The sequence below is a fragment of the Cynocephalus volans genome, chromosome 9, assembly GCF_027409185.1.
Source record: "Cynocephalus volans isolate mCynVol1 chromosome 9, mCynVol1.pri, whole genome shotgun sequence".
NCBI lineage: Eukaryota > Metazoa > Chordata > Mammalia > Dermoptera > Cynocephalidae > Cynocephalus > Cynocephalus volans.
In genome coordinates, this window is record NC_084468.1 from 148,749,782 (window position 1) to 148,770,655 (window position 20,874).

General features: G+C 38.8%; 1 protein-coding gene across 1 annotated transcript in view; it reads left to right on the forward strand.

The window, feature by feature from the left end:
* Window positions 1-386: 386 nt before the first annotated feature.
* Window positions 387-20,874, forward strand: part of TLL1 (tolloid like 1) — a 232,362-nt gene continuing 211,874 nt past the window's right edge. Inside the window, exon 1 of the mRNA XM_063108291.1 lies at window positions 387-605. Coding sequence (XP_062964361.1) covers window positions 437-605 — 169 coding nt within the window. The 5' untranslated portion in view covers window positions 387-436. The remainder of the gene's footprint in view (window positions 606-20,874) is intronic.

Here is a 20,874-nt window from a genome sequence, read left to right on the forward strand (position 1 = left end):
CCACGGGGTCCTGGCAGCGGCGGGGGCGAGGCGCGGGAGCCCGAGCTCGGGTGGCAGCTGAGCCCGCCCGGCGCCGCTCGCCGAGCCGCGGCCGCGGGAAGTTCGGCCGCCAGAAGGACGGGGTGGCAGCAGCGAGCGCCCGCGCCGCCGCCGAGTGTGCCCGCAGCGGCCCCTCCCCGCCGCCGGGAGCCGCGCTCCCTACCTGCCCTCCGCCCACCCACGGGCCCCTCGCCAACTTCCCCCTGCGACTGGGGGTCACAGGCAGCGCTGCCTTCCCCGCTGTCCCGACGGCATCCGCATGTCTCCGGACACCTGAACGCCCCGGCCCGCAGCGGTGGGGCGAAGAGCTCCGGTCCCCCCAGCCCCGCGCATGGACGCGGACCGCGGCCACCTACCCGCCCGGTCCCGTCCCCTCCTGTTCCTCCCAGGGAGGAGGATGGGGTTGGAAACGCTTTCCCCGAGGATGCTCGTGTGGCTGGTGGCCTTGGGCACTGTTTTCTATGGGGAGCTGTCGTTCTGCGCTGGCCTCGATTATGATTACACTCTGGATGGGAACGAAGAGGATAAAACGGAGACCCTCGATTACAAAGACCCTTGCAAAGCCGGTAAGTGCCTCTCCAGGCCGGGACGGTGGCGCGCCGGGGCCGCCGCGCGGGACTTCCGCTGGGTGGCGGTGGGAGCTCACCTGTTCCGTCCCCTCCCTCGCCAGCCCCCCGCCGCCCCTCCTGCCCTCCCCACCCCCAGTGGCAGCCTCCGCGGCCCGAGGTGACGGGAGTTCGGCGCTCGTGAGATCGGACGCTCAGCTCCTGGCTCCCAGTCTGGGAAGAACGTGCTGGAGTTTCTGATCCCCTCCGCCTCCCCAGCAAAGCGGAACAATCACAAACACAGTTGGCGGCTGCAGGTTTAAACCGCAGCACTCAGCGGGCTCTGCGCGTCTGGAGGGAACGCCGCCTCCTCTTTGTTCCGGGGCGCGTTGCCCCCGCGCTCCGCTGAGATCCATGGGCAGGCTGACCCAGAAGGTGCAGGCTTGGCCTTGCCACCTCAGGACAGCTCTGCTCCCTTTCTTGCCAGGAGTTTCAAGTGTGGGATCCAGGCTAGAAGGGGATTGTGACAGTCTTGGAAGAACTCACTTCTAGATGGGATTCCAATGCATCTGCCCATTTCAAAGAAACCTAGTAACAAATTTTCCAAGCTACCCCGTTCAAACTTGTGTCTTCCCTCCTGCGAACACCCCCGGGAACTGCAGTTGGACCCGCACTGCCTGGAGCTCGGCTTCTCGCCTCGCTGGGGCTCCGGACGCTCCGGGTCCCCGCCCTCCCCTCTAGCATCTGGCGCCGAGGCCGGTTTCTCCTCCCACGCGGGGCGGCGCTTGGCTCCTGCAGCCCGAGGTCTGCGCCGCACGTGCCGAGGCCCGCGAGCACGTGAGCGCGCGGCGCCGGGAGGAGCCGGGGCTCCTGGTTTCTCGCTTTGCTGCGTTGTGGCTGGGGTGACCCGAACTCACAGTGGACTCACGACTAACTTCGGAAAGGTTAAAGGGGTTGTTGGGGCAGACTCAGTAGAATGGGTTAGTCAGCTGAAGACATGTTCTGTCCCATCGCAAGAGGTGTGAGCTTGGGTGACGCATAGAGGAAGGCAGTGGGCAGAACATCCACGTCTCTGCAGATTCCGTGCGGGGCTGGTCGGTCGGTGACGGATTTGTTCCCTTCCAATGTTAGGGAAACCTTATTCAGCCTCTCTTGGGCCTGAAGGAAGGAGAGGTGTACACAAATGAAGGAAAATGCTGGAAATTCCCTAGTTAACTTTGCCCTTTGATGACATTGTTTTAACAAGAAGGGTTTGTGTGTTGTGTTCACACGTTATCAGATCTTTCTTGGTGCACCCATAATACAGATACTTATTCAAAACTCAGAGAATCTTAGCAGAAACTTGTCAGTCTGGAACTCAGAATTCTGATCTAATTCAATTTTGCTTGTAAGTTCTCTCTGATGACCTTTCACACTCAATCTGTTTTCCCACCAAAAGTTTCTAAGCCCTTCCCTGATGGTTTGGACAAGGAGACACTGTTCTGCTATGGTGGGTAACGAGGGACTGGGCCACCAGAATCAGCAACAGTGCTACACCACTCCCTAAAACAGACTTTTGTTAAGAAATTTGTTTTGAACAATGTTTGCAACTTAGTGAAAATTGCGCATTTTCTTGTTTTTGGTAAGGTAAGAAATGAAGTACTGTACATTATTTCTAAAGCTTGTCTAGGAAAGCATCTATTTTGATGCTCTGTTGTGAGAAAGATTGAAAGATTCAGGCATCTATCAATATGAAGTATTTGCACAGTGTGTATTGAAACACACCTCAAGCAAATATGTGTATTTTCCTCAGCAAATAAACATCTAATGCAAGGAAAAAAAAAAACTCAAAAAAACAAACAAAAAAAACCCTTTAATGGCACTTACTCCCTTTACCCCTTTTGATACTGGTTTATTTTTGAACATAACTGTTGAAATTACAACAACAAAAACAACAACTTCAAATGGGTTATTACTCTATTCTTATTTCTTTCCTATCTGTGAGCATAAGAGGCATAGTGTGGGGTGAGAGGGAAATAAGAATGGCCCAGTGGAAAGCTAAGTATGCACAGCATCTGAGGTCACTTTTCGAATTATCTACTTTACTTTTTAATTTAGCGAAATGAAAGGCTTTAATTTACTATCTTGGCTAAAGAGTTGCAAAACCTTTGTGCCTCCGTTTTGTCAATATATAAGAGAAATAAAAGTTGTAATAAGAGGTAAAAAGTAATACCTTGAGATCCCAAATGAGAATCAAAAAAAAAGTCACTGAGATAAGAAAGTTGAGGATGGGTCTGTGAAAGATAGCCTTGCAAAAGCAAAAGAGAGGGTGCGCTTGCTCTAGACACTTGGGGCACCTTAGATCTGCCCTTTCCAAATAGCAGATTTGAGGGCATGGCCCATAGAATAAAGGACCCTTTTTGAACTTCTCTAACAGTGGTTCTAATATTCCTCAACTACACAGTGGCTTGATGTCACAATGGCTAACATAGCTTTATGGTTTCAAAATACTTTTGAGTACATTATTTCAATTGTTCACAATAGCCCAACATGTGGGAGAGTTTGTTAATCTTCCCATTACACTGACAGGAAAAGAGAAGCTCAATGAGGTTAAATACCTTTGTTAAGATTACCCAGAGCCCAATTCCAAGTCTTCTGACTGCAAAGTCTGGCTGTATTTAATTATTACACTGCATTCCTAGCTGGCCTTTTGCAAGCCTACCTTAAAATGCAAACAATGGAAATTAGTTCGGACTTACCTGGGGTCCAGACTAATAGAGATGCAGTTACTTTCATGTATGATACGGGTGAAGTGACAAAGAACATAGTTTTGTATTTTCCAAACCCAAATCTTTGATGACAAATTTCATAACTAGTTTTTAATGTTTATCACAGGATAGATTATCACTGTTAGGAGTCTAGTATGGTCTCAATACCTATACTCTTTTCAATATCTATAGACTGTTTATATTCCCATCTACAAACTTTTATTTGAAACAGGATCAAATGCATGTTAACCAAGGAGAAATTTTCTCAATTATAACTTGTTAAAAATTGTGCCATTGTTAACATATTTGTGAAATAGAATACAATTTTTATATTTGAGAACTCCAATTTCAAGTTCGTGAAACTATAGGACAGAAAAGAAGCCTCTGTTAATTTGATTGAATTTTGATTTAGAAAGACATTTTTGGTGTGAGTAAAAATAGACAAGTTAGTGCAGCACGGCTTCAGATATACAGTATTTATATAGCCAAATCCATTAGGACAGAATATGGGTGCTTTATCTCTCTATATAAATACATATACACAAAGATGCAGATAATTCAAAGGAATGTCTGACTGTCTTTCTTCAGTGCAGTGCATTGTCACCTGAATGTGCAGTCAGATTTCTCTTCTCCTCTAGTTCAGAAGGGTCTCAAGGGACACAGGGAAGCTCATGCTGCAGGAGCTCACTCCAGAGCAGAGACTGAGGTGTCCTGTTTCATTGTTGTACTATATCAGTAAATGTTCATCTGAGTATTAATATCTGTGAAAAGCCTGGGAAAATTCAGCTTGCAAGTTAATCTTTTGTCCAATTTGTGTAGAGATAACCTGGAAAATCAGAGACCTGAGGAACTAGCTGTATTAACACTCAGTCTTCTGTCTTCTGTTCTTCCCTTCCTGCGTATTCCTTCCTCCCTCCTTCCCTCCCTCCCTTCTTCCTTTTTTTTTCTTTTTTTGTGTTTAAGGGGATATTAGGAAATCTCAGGCAATTCAAAATATAATAACTAATAGGGAGATTGAAGAAATTAGTATTTTGAATGACAGGTAGATGCTTATAAAACTAATGAAATAAAGTGCTTGTCCAGAAGGGTATCCTTATTCTTTGTAGACGTGTGTGAGTACCCTGAAAAAAGGACTCTCTACCTTGAAAGTCCTGAGTAAATGACTCTATTTCTTGGAAAAAATCCAAACGTGATTAAAGGTCCGTGAATACAAGGTTAAATTTGCCGTTAGAATAGTATCTGCAAGCCTGTTTGTATAGGACTCGGCTTTTGGCATCCTAGCAAATTCTTTCTGCTTTTCTTCATAACCAGTGTCCTAGTGTCCTCGTATACCGGATCTTGGGATAATGTTCGTAAGTTTATAATTTCTACGTGGGATTGTATCATTGTTTTGGTTCTCAGTGTTGTTCTTTCTAGCTGGACTGGCAGCCTCTTAGGTGTGGCATTTTAGAATTGGATGTTCAACTCCATGTCTACTTTATTCTATCCTTTAAAATAACCAAACATTTATTTCTTAGTCGCCACCTCTCTAGACTGCCAAGATGTCATATTAAAAATGCATTTTTCATAGAGCCACTTCTCCTAACCAGTCTCTTCTGTTTTAGCTTTCATTCCTCAGATACTAAATTTTTTTTTTTCTCCTCCTGCCTCTGGTACCAACTCAAAAGTGGCCAAAATACAATTTTGGCGGAAGGGATGGATAAGGCATTATATTATGTGTACTTGAACTCTGTTCCTCATCTGTCAATAGTGATTCTTTAGCCCTTGCCTTCAGGGCCCATCCCCACGTTGGGACCACAAATGGCAGTTACCATTATTGGGTATGGAAAAGATAGATTATTTTTTCTTACATATATTCCCTCAGACTAAGCCAGCTCTAAAGCTCCTTTTTCTTTTTGTTTACGTAGTCTCCTGAGATCTTCCCACTCTTTGTCTCTAAAGAAGATAATATCACTTGCAAATTCAAAACGTATCTGGATTCCCTTCTCTTAGCTGGTTCCTGTAATGATGTATGGTGTCTTCATCGTTTCTGTTCAGGTAGGTGCTCATGCAGCCCTGCCTTTGCTGTTTAGGGCTTCTTAGTCCACAGTGAAACAATTAAAAGCGTGTAAGAGCCTAGCAAAGGCTTTTTGAAAAAGCTAACATAGAACTCTACAGGTTTCCTGTCACCCTTGTCATGGCTTACTTTCCTACGAAAGTCTGAGATAAGCTGTGTATAATTGCTTCTGCCCAAACCATATTGTCTTCTTTCATTATATGTATGTGTGCATCCTATGTTTGAACATCTTAACAACTTTCCCTGATATGAAATTGAGACTCACTTGCCTGTAGTTAAAACCATATTTTTTGGCAAACATTCTTAGGACTGTTTGTCACATTAATAACGTTTGAGTCCTCTCAACGATTGAGGCCCTGAAACAATAGTTTATTGGAAAGAGGTTAGCCTTCAAATTCTGGACCTTAGGTTAATAGTATGAAGTGCTGGTGATTTACCATCAGTTATTTTAGAATGTTATCTATTGTTCTAATAATGCCTTAGACACATCGGTTTAAATTATTTAAAACTGGGACTCTACCTAAACTTCTATAAGAATGCTTAGAAAAGACAGGCAAATACTCCATATAAAATGAGGCGTTGCACATCCTACTGGAGCCATGTGGTATAAATCATTGTCTTAAAACACAATAATCTGAATACAAAACAGAAAATACCATAAACCCTTGAGCTATACTGCTGTACTGCCCCCTTGAGCTATAGGAAAGCCCTGCTGCAGCATCTTGAGCTCAGAGCTAGGCCGGAGCTAGACCGGGGCTCCGGTGCTTGGAAAGATACCTGGGGATGTAGGATTTCCTCTACTGGGAGAGGTTTGAAGCCTCTTACAGTTCTTTCATCTTCCAAGATCTGGAATTAATTGTGGACTTATCCTCCCTGAATTGAAGAGTGAGTAGTGCTCTCCCCAAGCTTGGATACAGCAGAGTGATTTAGCAATATGGCTTTAGTGGTTTATTTCCATTAGTTATCTATTGAATAATGACACTTGGAGAGGGAAATTAAAAAAAAGAAAAAAGTTTGCAGCCTGAAAGCTATGGAATGAATTACATAGAATGTGTTGTTTCCCAGAAAGCAGGAGGAGGGAATCCCTTGCTTATTAGTGCTTGCCATTGTCAGCCCTGAAAATGGAATATTGACTATTGGCTTTGGAGACTTTGTGGGCTGACTAATGGACTGCTTGTTTTGTCAGCTCCTTACAAAATGTGTGCTAATCGTGTCAAGCTGTTCTAAAGAGCTCAGCTATATATTTGTATTAAGCAGTATTGCAAATTAGGTGTTAATTGAAATCCAGAAAGTGAACTAAGGAGGTGTTTATCTTACTCAGCTCTTCTCCTGCAATTTACATTTATAGTTTAAGCTAAAAAAAAATGCTATCAATCATAGGTTTTTTAAAACGTCTTCCTTGAGTGATAATAATTCTAAAGAGTTGAAGCCATGCATTAAAAGGTCAAAAGTGCCTCCAAGTATATTATTTTTCCCAAACAAAATCTGAATTTTATGTATTTGATGCTGCTCAAAGCATTCAACTCAGTGTTCAGAAAAGACTTCAACAGTTTTTGACACACTGCATCATTTTGCAAAGCAGGGGAGTTGTTATGGAGCTACAGATGAAAACCATATATTTGCTGTGGGTGTTTTGTGTACACATGTATTGTGTGCCACAGAGTCACTCTAATGGCTCCTGGCCTGGTGTCTGCTATCAGTGTCTTCTGAGTTTTCTTCTTTGGCCATGAGTGGATTTGAGTGCTTCTTAGGATAATCTCAGGTTCTTTCTTGCACAGTGTTGGAAACTGTCACGACATCAGTTTGGTTGGCTGACCGTCCCTTTGTCTTGATCTTTTGTAACCACAAATGCCTAGCAGAGGGTTTATGGTATTTTCTGTTTTGTATTCAGATTATTGTGTTTTAAGACAATGATTTATATCATTGCATGGACGTTAAAATCTTTCAAATACTCCAGAGAGGAACCAAAGATAACTAGAAAACAGCCAGAGGGAGAACATTTAAGAGAATGAAACCTGGGATCCCGCATCCCTCACATATCTAGGAATTGTCCTTGTCACACATGCCATAATCACATAGTTCACATTTCTACATTTAAAAAATAGAGCCTCCTGTCTTCATCATGTCCCCATCAATGAACATTATCATCCCTTTTGGACACATGAGGAAACGGAGACTCAGTAAGGCTCAGTGGCTGGGCTGTCGTCATAGGTGGTAAGTGATGAGAAACTTGAACCTGGGTTTCTATGTTCCATATGCCTCTCTTTTTTTCAAATTCCCTGTGCTGAATTTCTAGCCAACATAAATGTAGTAAACTGTTAACTGAAGTGTTGGGGTTTGTGCCATGGGCACCCATTGCCATTTTTTTTAGTGAGAATACATCTTGCCTTCAACTTGGTTCTTGTATTTCATAAGCCATGTACAATATTGTCAGAGTAAGAACAATACTTTTCAACTGCATGGAGTATCACGCAGGCCCTAGTCTTTTATGAAATACCCTAATTATGTATGAAGCAAATGAAAATGCATATGACTAATTTTAACAGGGTTAGAGAAATATTTGAGTGCTAAATAGTATCGGGGAGACACTGCTGCATGTTGTAGCTAGCGTATAAATTGTGACAGCAGACTTTCCATGTCGATTAAGGCAGGGGTTGAACTGGATTTGAGTAGAATTCAGTCATTAGTGTCCCATTGCTGGCACAGGCTCTGACATTTTGTGTGGTAACACGTTAAGTTGTTTCACACTTTAGATTTGTTCTCTGAGTTTTCATTGAATTCGTGATTATGAGCCTGTAAAGAGTGTGAAGAACACCCTTTCAAATGCAGGCAATTCAGGAAAGTGGTTTACAGTGTACATTATGTATGTAAATGATGTGTGAATGCCTTTGAGAAAGCAAATATGCTGGGGAAGGTATTTAAATAACTTCATCTTTTTCAATCCTAACTTGTCTAAAAGCCCTAAGGTCAAATACTTGAAGACTTTTAGGGAAAATAGAGTCAAATAATCTTCAGTCTGGTCTCCTAACAGTGGGAAGTGTGGCACATTCGAAGTATATACTATTTGTAATATTTACTATGTTGCAACTTTTTTGAAGAAAACATTACTTTTAGCAAATTATCTTGTTTTCTAGGAGAAAGAATTCCTGCTTGCATTTATTTATTCTCTAACAGGGTAAGAAAAAAATCTGGTAAAACAGGCTTCCCTTTCTTGCTTCCTTCTTTTCTAAACCTAAGAACTAGAGGAAATTTTTCTCTATGTATATTTTTTTAGTCCCAAAAGAAGAAATAGTATATATCTGGACTTGAGTGTAGTGTGGCTGGCAGTCAGCGACCACGGTCAGAATAGCTGGGATTTGCCATCTGGAATGGGGAACGGAAGTAATGACCTAAATCAGAGGCCTTGTGTTGCCTTATGTTTCCGTTTGGAAAGAAATTTAGGAGCAGTTTGCTGGGTGAACTAGTGACGGAGATAACATGCGTAAAGAAGATATTCATTGTAGGATACACCTCCAGTGTGTTCCAGAATTAAATGATTTACAATAGGAGCAGATCTCTAGCGTATGTAATGGGACTCGGAAGTAGAGTCCCATTACACCACACCATGTGCTTCAACACCAAGTATCCAATGATACATCACATTTTTTGTGTGGAGGGTGCTTGTAGCTAAGTGTTTTAAGATAACCTGCCTTATGTCACCCAGTGATAGAAACAGAATTTGAATCCAGAACCCTAGACTCCATATGCTGCCCACATCTGTCTTATCTTGTCTTTTTTATTTTGCCTTTTTTTTCATGTGGTTACATTTTTGCAAATTGGACTTGCTTTGAAAATAATTTTTTAAGGCTTCTGGGATGCAGAATAATGATTTATTAAAAATTGGGCTTTGGTGTGTGAAGGACATGGGTTCTAGTAGTGAACTCTCCACATAATAACTATGTGGCTTTTGGCAACTTATTTAACCCCTTTACACTTCAGTTTTCTGATCTATAAAATGGAGATGATATTGTGAGTCTCAAGGTGTAATGATAAGTAAATGAATGTAAAGTTTACATCACTTTGGAACACAGCAAACATGGCATCATTCTTATTCATAGTAGCATCAATATAGCACATCGAGGATTTTTTTAAAAAACTGCAGGTACTTATTTGTGGGAAGATTATCTTTATAAAAAGCATTTGTGGGATAAAGGTTTTTTTCTTGCAATGTATAAAAATATGACCATATCTTAAGTTCTCTAAATCTTATGGTTGAGAAGATAAAACCCCCAAATAGACCTTTTTGTTTAGAAAGATGTCAGAGGTATCCAATGTAAATAGAAAATACAATTTTATATGAGTTGTTCTCTCAGCTATTTGCTTATATGCCTAATACACTCAAAATCTATTGACAATTTTCCGTTTACTAATATGTCAATAGAATCTTGGTCATATCTCCTTTTAGTAATTTCTGGTGCAGAGCTTATTCGCCATCTGGATTAACGTGAAGAGCTTCAGACTCACAGTTCAAGTTTACACACAGCTAAGTTGGAGCACTTGGCTCGAAATTACAAATATTCATCAGTTAATTAAACATTTATTGAACACTTACTATATGAAGGAAACAGATTTATCCTTGGAGTCCCAGAAATTTGAAATCAGATACAATACCCCACCTGGAGCAATAGATGATAGTTCATGTATAAATAGTTGCTTATATACTAATCACATAATTGTGTGCTAAAGTTATCTTAACTTAGCATTTGAAAATGGATTCTATTATAAAGTATGATAGTCTAAATATGTGTTCTTATATATGTTCCCTGAAATTTTCTTTACTCAGGATATATGAAGAGTAAAGCTCTGTGGGGAGCTTGTACCTTTTAAGTATGTCCTTTGCAGGCTCTGTCATTTGGCAGTGGACTGGGATGGGATGTGACTAGTAATTGTTTATGCAGATATTTGGAAGTAGGCTGTATTAACAGTCATGACTTCCGTTTACTTTTTCTCAAAAAGCTTGATTTTGAAATTTCAATTTATTTGTCATATTTTCTCTCATTATCTACAGAGTACATTTCTATTCTCTACACTATACTCTTATTCTTAAATACATTTAAAGGTACGTGGTTCACTTTTTCTTTGTTTACAGGTCAGGAGAAGCAAAGACCAACATTAAAATAAATGAAATAAATGTCTGTTCTTTTTACTTGCCCTATTCTGCTGTGGTTTTCAGAGGTAAATATACATTTTGCTTTCCTTAAATAATCCTACCCGGGTAGTGGTATAGAAACTGGAAAACAAACTGGACTGGTAGTCAACAAATGTAAATTCCAGTACTGGCTCTGCTGACATATTTGTGTGTCACCCTGGTAACATCCCTTGGTTTTCCTGGGCCTTAGTCTCCGAGGCTTGGGAATCTCTAAGGCTGTTCACACGCTAAAACTTTTTGAATCCTGGTGTCTCTGATATTGGAAGCAAGAGCTCCTCTGAAGTGGTATCAGGAGGCTTCAGGGCCAGTGGCCCACGGGTCCATGGAGAGGAAGGGGAAGGTGTTCACACCTCTCTTGTTGTCACTCTTACTAAGCCTCCAGGTTTCTCAAGGTTCTAGTTAAATGATAGCAGCCACCAGGCTGCAGCTGCGATAGGCCCTGCAGTTGTCTGACTTGTCTTTGCCAAAATTAGCTTTGAAACCAATTTATGCCTAATTTCCTATCCCTCTTTCCCCATCTTACTACATGAGTAAGAAAGAAAGAAAAAATCTGCTGAAAGAGTGGTAAGGTAGGCAGGCTTAACCTGTGTGCTTATCAGAGCATGCGAGTGCCACATAACCATGAGAATTGATTTGTTTCACGAGAGAGATGATTTGTACGCTGCGCGTGCAGAACGTGGTCAGAGGGTGGGGAGCAACCAGTTCTCTCCAGTGTGAGGTCAGTGTTCATGATGGGGAGAAGAGCTATAGGCCAATAAACCACAGGAAAGTTTCTCCAGTTGAAAACGTTTCACCAAATACATGACACATTAGCAGATATATTCTTATATTAATTAATCACCTGTAAATGTTCTTGAAAACGTTCTTCCACTTGGCTTAAGCGTATATTGTTAGTTATTTTTATAAAAGTCACCTTTCCAACCTTAATTGATCTGAATTGTCCAGTAGAGAACCACTCTTTTTGTGATGTTTACTTATTTTATGTGTACGGTCAGCCACCTGTATCTGTGGGTTCAGCATCCATGGATTCAATCAAACTTGGATTGAAAATATTTGAAAAAACAATTGTACTGAACATGTACAGACTTTTTTTCTTGTCATTCCCTAAACAATACAGTATAACAACTATTTACATATCATTTACATTGTATTAGGTATTAGAAGTAATATAGAGATGATTTAAAGTATATGGGAGGATGTGCATAGGTTTGTGTCATTTTATATCAGAGACTTGACTTTTGGTACCTGAGGGAGGTCCTGGAACCACTCCCCCATCGATACTGAGAGACGACTGTTATACGAGAGCACTTGAAAAAGTTCATGGAAAGATTTGTATTACCTTTTAATTCTACTTTTCCATGAAGTTTTTGAAGTATCCTTGTATGGTTATTTTTTAAAAGGAGAGTCTCACATTCTTTTGCCAAAAGAAGTTTTGCTCTTGAGGCTTTTATAGAATTAAAGAATGAGGTCGAATAGAAATTAATAGCATAAATCTAGGTACTGTAATTTAATTTAAAGAGCACTGGATATTGTGTAGGGGACCTACATGCAAGTCTTGGCTCTTTTGTGTTTAATTATATTATCTTGATCTACTTAGAATGCTTCTAAACTAAACTTAAGTGCTTTCATTTGTGACATGAGGATAGTGATGCATAGTCTATAAACCATGTAAGTATTAAATACACAAGGTCTTGGTAAACTCCGATGTATGGTATGATGTAAATTAATAAGATAGTATTTTGGACCTGGTATGTTTCAGGAATATGTTTGGAGTATACAAATAAGATGTGTTCCCTTCCTATAGGTATTTCAATATCTACAAGAAAAAAAGCAACAAGTATTTTAATTATCAATATGAAAATGCAATAAACAAAATACTATGATAGCACAAAGGAGGGGATGCTCTATTATGTTTGGGATAGAGAAGGTTTTTCAGGAAAGGTAACATTTCAGCTGGATCTTGACGTTCTATAATGTTTTTCATGGAGAAGAGGTGGGGTAGAACTTTAAAGTCAAATAACTAAGATAAAAGCTGAAGCTGTGAAAGTTCATGAATTTTATGAAAGTACAAGAAGTGGAAAATAGTCTAATGTGGACAGAGAGGAGGATGTATAAGGGTTTATGCTTTGGAAGGAATGATGCTAGAAAGGCTTGCTGGTTAGCTGTGTTGATTAGGGCGGGGAGCTAACACCAAGGTCCAGAGTTCTATCCCTATACTGGTCAGCCATTAAAAAAAAAAAAAAAAAAGATTCTGGAAGATACAGTGGAAAGGATCTTTAGTGCCCAGGGTATGAACTTGGTCCTGTTGACAGTGAGAAAGGGGTTTACTGAGAAAGGGGGCTTACTGAAAATTTAGAGCAGACGATTGGCTTGGTTACAGTCATATTGTATAAAGATATGGGAGGATGTAAAGGATGGTCTGGTGTAGTTGGTGGAGGAAGTAATGAACAAGGGGGAGCAGGGAGTTAGGATACAGCAAAAGTAGAGGCAAGTAGTGATGAGTTCTTGCATTTGGACTGTGTCAATAGTTACAGAAAAGTGGAATTGGATTTAAGAGACCTGTGACCAACCTGATGGCCATGGGGTGAAGGTCAAGAGAGGAAAAGAACGGCAGTCAAAGATGACCTCTTCATGGCTCCATACTTTAGTGGCTGAATACATAACTTTAGATGAGCAAAGTAAAATAGAAAATAAAAAAGATAAGTTTGTGTTTTGTAAATCTAATGAATTTGATTTTGAGATCCTTTGGACTTACACATAGTTCTTGATATTTGGTATCACAGATCTCCTCGTGTTGTTTTTCTTTGGGATTTCATTGGTTATTTTTGGACTTTTGTATCCTATATTACTTCTGAAATCACCTTGCCAAGTCTCACTGTTTAGATTTTATTTGGAATTACATTGAATCAATGCATTAGAGAGAATTATTTTTATGATATTGAGTCCTCTTATCCACAAATATGGTATACATCTGCATTTGTTTAGGCTTTCTCTAATACTGTTTAATAAATTGTAAATATTTTTATCTGTAAATTTTTTGCATGTTTCGATAGATTTGTTAATATATTTTCTATTTTTTGATGGCATAAGCTATCTTTTAAAAAATTTCTCTTTTAAACCATTTGTTGATGTTGTATAGAAATGTATTTGATGGCTGTCTGGTTAGCTCAGTTGGTTAGAGCATGGTACTGATAACATCAAAATCCAGGGTTCAATTCTTGTACTGGACCCAGAAGGGTTCAATTCTTGTACTGGCTCCCCGCCAAAAAGGAATGTATTTGATTTTTTTTTTTTTTTTACTTTATATTCAACATCCTTACGAATCTCTCATTAATTTAAATAATTTGTCTATATATTCACATAAGAATTGGGTCATCTGCAAATAAACATGTAGTTTTGCTTCTTCCTTTACAATCCCTATGCTTTTAATTTAAATTTTTTCTTGCTGTGCTGACAGTCTTCCAGTGTTGCATAGAAGTGATGACTGAAGGCTCCCTTGCTCTGTTCCCAGTTATAAAGGGACTGCTTTCAATTATTTATCAATTATGCTATTTGGTATCTTTTATAAAAAGACATAGATCTCTTTTATAAGATTAAGGAATTCTGCAATTACAAAGATGATATAATTATCCTTACTTCACATTTTAATGTAGTGAGTTAAAATAAATGATTTACTAATACTAACCCACTTCGCATTCCTGGAATGAACCCAATTTGAGCAAAAAATATTATTTTTACATTGCTAGATTCAGCTTATTGATACTTTGGGATTTTTTGTTTGTATATTCATCAGTGAAATTGGCCTGAAATTCTTTCTTTTACTGATCTTGTGGGATTCGGTGTCAGTCAAAGTTGTGTTAGCCCCGTAAGTACTCTGGAACAATTTGTGGAAGATTGGAATTATTGGTTTCTTTGATGAATTTGAAAGCAGTTTTCTTTGTTTCTATTGGGTATCTGAGGGTACTAACAGCTCATGATCACTTTAAACTAAATTCTCTACTTCAGTGTCTTGGACGACCAAAGTAATATGAATTCAGAATACAAACATAGTATGGGAATGGTTTTTGCTTATGAAATCTCAGAGAGTATTTGCTTTTCTCTCTTCTGCTTAGTTTCAAGCTTCTATACCTACTTAAGTTTTTGTGTAGATGCCCTGGGTGGTATGAGTTTAACATTCATTCTTCCTTATACTTAGGAATCTCGGGTTTGGGAGTCCCAGATTTTTGGGGAGGTTATTATTCTAGGCTTTGCAGCTTGAGTGGGCCTCGGACTGTGTTTTCTGTCCTTTGGACACTAAAAGTCAATGAATGGAATCCAGTAGCCGTGTCACCCAAGCTTGATAAATGCCCTCAGAAACTTGGCTTTAGTCTTCTGTTGATCTCCGGATTCTCTCCTTTTCTCATCCATAAATATTTTTTACTCTTCTGTCATCTATTAATACATTCAGGGAGATTTGAAAAATATTTTATCTAGCCTTTTTAGTTATTCAGAAAGCTCAGCCCCAGTACCTAGTCTGACACTGTGGTGGAAACAGCAGTCTTAAAAAGGACTTTTAAATGTTAAACATCATCAGGGCATTTTCTTACAAAACTTAAAACTTAAGGTGATTAAATGGCTTTAATTGAAACTCATCTATCTTATATGTTAAATTAAACTATAAAGCTACCAGTGAGAATATACCATATGTCTAATTTGGTTAACATCGGAATTTTGTAACAATCAAGCCACCGTTTGTTTTAGCTGACTTTTTAGGCTATTCATCAGTCCTATATATGCATGATAAATCCAGAAATTTCTTGAATTATTTATAAAGGCTTCATTGTAAAAGTAAAATGTTTTGTACCCTTTACTTGACAGGATTCAATTCCAATTTCATGGGGGAAGAATATTCATATGTAACTCAAACTATCCATTGTGATTTGCAAGGGAAAGATACTGTTTGAATGAAGTGGTACCACAAGTTACCCGCACTGACTTGCTGCCTTCAGGAAGATTTGATTACTCCTTAACCTTGTAGAAGGAGCTAGGATTATCCTTTTCTTAAACTTGTCAGAGCAGTAGTTTGGAAATATTTTTCTGCGTCTTTTGGTATTTAATGCATTCTGTTTTATTGATATTGAAAAATAGAGAAGCAACTCACCATCACTCAATCTCTTCAATTTTTTGAAAACCATTAATAAAGCTTTTAGTTTTTCTTTTCTTTATCTAAAGTAAGATGAATTTCTTTAATCTATTTTCCCATGATTATTGAAACTTTTAATGATATAACTTTAACCTCAATTACGTTTATACTCATTCAAAATTTCCTGTATAACCTTTCAATTACAGGGCCTCAAAGGAAATCTTATTCTCTAATTTGTAGAAATGTAGCTCCGAATGTACCATTAGAGATTATAACCCCAAACTCTTCATATTAGAGGCATTATAATGCTATTCTGAAGTCCTAAACCAATCCCAATTGACTTGTGTGTATGAATGGAGGTAAATTAGAAAGGACACTCACTGCCCCACAAGGTGTCATTCATTTATTATTTATGGTTTCTTGAAAATATGGAGTTAATAATTTCTTTGTGTTGAACCTAGTTCTTTCTATGTCTCTTTTCTTTTATAACATAAGTACTCTCTTCTGGGTAAATATTAGGTCATTAACATGAAAATCAATAATGGGAAAGATTAGGTCCATTTCATAAATGTACTAGACTCATAGCAACTAGGAAGATGGGAAAGCAGCTCTGAGGATGACTCTAAGCTACTTCGCAGCTTTGCTTTGGTTAGCTCATAGCCTGTGTACCTCAGTAACTCTCTTGTCCTTTAAACTCTTGCATTCTTTATGTTGGTGTCTCCGTGCATTGCACTCCATCGTTCTTCCTTAGCCTTGACCTGGGCTGTGGTTATAGAGATTTTATTCTCACCTTACGTTAGGAGATTTCAGCTTCAAGACAATAGCTATTTCCACCAACTTCATTTTTTGTCGTATCTCCAAGTTGTGCTTGCCATTGTGAGTCAGTGGTGAGCATGTAAGCTGGTACTGGGCATTTAAGTGACATTGTCACTCAGTAGCCTCATTGGTTCCCAAAGAATGATGATGATCATTTTTAAACTACTTCTTTACTAATTGAGTGTCCACTACTTAAGGAAAATTTGATCCAAATTCAGTTATTTTATTTCTTGATATGAGATTGAATAAAATCTTAATTTGCGCTATGTGCACTTCTGTTTCTGGATAGGATGGAATAAGAGAGACCACGTTTCCCATTGTGCTTGAAGTAACTAAAAAACTGGATGACGTATATGGAACAATAGTTCCTAAGACATTGGGCATCAGGCAGCAAAGGACAGTCAGTGATCACTGGGAGAAGGAACATAAATGAGGTGAGCCCCATGATGCCTCAGCGTACTATGTATAGAACGGGATGGGAGAATCCAGGCAGACACCAGAATTCTCCCCGTGTGGTGCAGATGGAGCTGGGAGTTCAAGGAGTCCAAGGCAGCTGGAATTTGCAGGGCAAAGAGGAGAGAGCTACATAGAGAAAGACCTCTAGAGGCCTGCAGAGAATCCCCACATTGTGTTCAGCAGAGTGTCCAATCCAAATAGTTAGCTGACTACTGATTAGTTCATGCATGTGACAATACTACCCACGGCTAAGGAAATAACCACCCAAAAAGATAAGAGGAAAAAATCTTTGAGGCTCACACAGAGCAGGTAATAGTGCCTGTTCTCATCCAGCACAGTTGAAAAACTTCATTGTACTGGGCATCAGGAAGAATAATGAGAGAAATTTGCTACAGTGATAAGGAAAACTTAGTCCTAGGTTACTGCTCTGGTCCCACCTAACAAAGCTGGGGCGGGAGGGGAGACCAGCAAGGATACATGGAACTTAACTGCTTCCCAGAACCAAACTCAATATTAATTGGAATATAAACATATCCAGCAACCAACAAGTTAAAATTCAATCAGTCTCGTGTCTGGCATCCAATAAGTATTGCAGCATTGTTTTAAGAGGCAAAAAAACTGGAAACAATTGAAAATGTCTCTCAGGAAAATGGTTGACTAAAATATGTTATATTCTCTGATGAGAATATAATGAAGATATTTTAAAAAGTGACTTTCATTTGGGCAAAGATTTAAGACACCAAAAGCACTATTCATAAAATAATCGATAAATTGTGCTTCATCAAAATTAATCACTTCTGTTTTTCAAAATATCCTTCTAAGAAGATGACAATACTATGTTGTGTACTTAACATTTTTGTAAGAGGGTGGATCTTAAGTGTTCTTCACACACAAATAATACTAATAAATAAGTTGGCAGAAAGAAACTTTTGGAGATGATGGAGAAGTTTATGGCATAGATTGTGGCATAACCAATGGCATAGGTTTCACAATCATAAACTTATCTTTAAAACCATCAATTCATATACATAGAATATATACAGGTTTTTGTATAAAAATAAATAAAATAAAATACATTTACTACTATTGCATTCCTGGGAACATCTCATTTGTTTTTTTGTGTGTGTGTTATACTTTTAGCAACCTCTAGATTCTTTTTGTTAATATGTTATTTTAAATTTTGCATGTATGAATATCTTCTGTTGGTCTGTGATTTTTCTTTTCAGATAGCATCTTATTTTAAAGGTCTCTATCAATGTTCTACTCAAGGTTTTCTCCATTCTCTGTGCTCTGAAGTCTAGACCAGTTAAAATCCGTGGGGAATGTTTTTCCTTGAAGTTTTGGAAGAACTTGCCTATGAATATAATCTTAAGTTGATTGCTTACCCAACCACTTGCCCTAAAGGTTGGTAGTATAATTACCTCATGATTCCTGGAAAAATGCCATGTTTTCTCATTCCTCCATTCCTATCTATATGCAGGCCTTTCGGTTGTAAATTCAGTTTCTGTACCTCTGTGTATGGTTGATTCAGTCTTGGTAGTACAGTGGCTCTTTTGGCTTTTGTTCTCAGTTCTGTGAGGGCCAAGTTGACAAACTTTCTCAATATGTCAGACAGCATATTTTGCTCAAAGTGTGTACTCCATCAATGCAGGTGGGGAAGAATTAGAGGAGACAATGGAAAATTTGACCATTTGAGCCTTTAGATAATTCTGTGATAAACTACAATTTCTACAACATTTTCTGAATCATGTAGATTTATCACTTCTTAATTCATAAAAGTTCCATGTTGTGTTTTGCTTCATAAAGAGTACTTTTTCATTCAAGATTGTTTCAAAGAAATGAAAAGATAAGGCACTGATTTGGATAAAATCTTCTCAATTTACATCTATGATAAGGACTTGTATCTGCAACCTGTAAAGCATTCTCAAAACTTAATAATAAGGAAACTAACAGCGCAGTTAGAAATGAGCAAGATATTTGAACAGACACTTTGCCATGGAGGGAAATGGATGGCCAATAAGCACATGGAAACAAGCTCAATATGACCACAAAAAATGTGAATTAAATCCACAGTGGGATACTACTACACACCTATTAGAATATCTTAAATTACATAGATCATCAGGCAAATTAAAGTACAGTCTACAAAATACCTGACCTATACTCCTCAAAACTCCGGATTTTACCAAGTGTTGGTGGAGTAACTGGAGCACTCGTACAGTACTGTGGGAATGTAAAACAGTGTTAACTTAGGATAACTATTTGGTAATTTCTAAAGAATTTAAACATGTCCCTACTGTGTGATCCAGTTATTCCACTCCTATGCATTTACCCAGTAGAAATGTAAGCGTATGTCCCTCTTTGTAAGTTTTATTTGTAATAGGCACAAACTGGAAACAACCAAAATGTCCTTCCATAGGTGAATGGATAAACAAGTTGTGAGAAAACTGTGCATTAAAATCTCAGCAATGAAAAGGAGTGAGCCATTAATACGTACAATAGCACAGATGAAACTCAAAATAATTATGCTGATGAAAAAAGTCAGACATTTGCAGGTCATTGGGTGCTTGGGGATGGGGAAGGGTACAGAGAAGGGTCACAGGAAGGGGTTGCAAGTGTCCATGAGGAAACTTTTGCAAGTGGTGAATATGCTTATCATTTTTATTTTGGCAGTGGTTTCATGGATCTATGCAAAACTAATTAAATTATACAAATTAGAGTGCAGTTTATTATATGTCCATTTTACTCAGTAAAGCTGTTAAAAATTAAATTTTAATTTGTTCGATTTAAATTGAATGAAAATATAAATATTGCCCCCTTTAGATTAAACATACGCATATTTAACTTTCTTTCAGCCCTGTCTTATACGTCTCATTTCACAAAGGACTTGGTATACAAAATTCTTATTTATTGTAACTTTCTGTACTCCTGTGTAGTGCTCCTCTCCTGGGCCATATTTAGCTTGTCATTCTCCCCTCCCTGTTGCCTTCTTGTTTGCTGGCACGTTCTGTTTGCACTCCCTCCCTGGATTTGAACACACACAACCCTACTTTTATAGAGGTGAAATGTGTTTAAAATTAGCATCAAATAGTCTTGAGGTGGGCATAGAATGATTGAGTGATCAATATTGGAAATTCTTAGGACTGGGGACTGAAGGGAAGAGAGAGTGTGTTAAAACATGCATTATGATTCCTAATCTATTTTTGAAAAGTGTCATCTGTAGCTCTTCTGACATATTGCCCAGTTGCTCACCGGCGGGAGACCCCACAATCCAGTGAGACAGAAACCCTCATCGTATTCTAGAAACGATTCTACCAGTCTTTTAGAGCAATAATGTCACAGTCCATTTTCAGGATAGGAAGTGTTTTCTAAACATTATAAGCCAGGAGGAGTCAGCAAACTAAGGCCCAATGCCTGTTTTTGTAAATCAAAGTTTTATTGAAAGTTTTATTGGAACATAGCCATGCCCGTTCTTTTACGTATTGTCTGTGGATATTTTCATGCCACATCAGCAGAATTGAGTAGTTGCAGCCATTGGAGGTAGTATGGGCCTTTTAAAGCCTAAAATATTTATTTTATGGCCTTTTACGAAAATGCTTACTATTCCCTGCAATTAAAATAAATAATAGCAAACACAGCATTTACTGTGTGTCAGGTTGTTTTAACATATTAAGTAAAAATATTAATTCTAATACTCATAATAACCTTGTAAGGTAGATAACTATTATAATACCCGTTTAGCAGATGAGGCAAAGAGAGCTTCAGTAATTTGTCCTAAGTCACAAAGCTAATAAGTGGGATGGCCAGGATTTGAGCAAAGGTGCCTTGTCTCCAAAGTCTAGGCTTTTGACAATTGTCTCATGTTGTTGCTTCCATTGAAGAAATAAAAGAAATACAGATTGTTT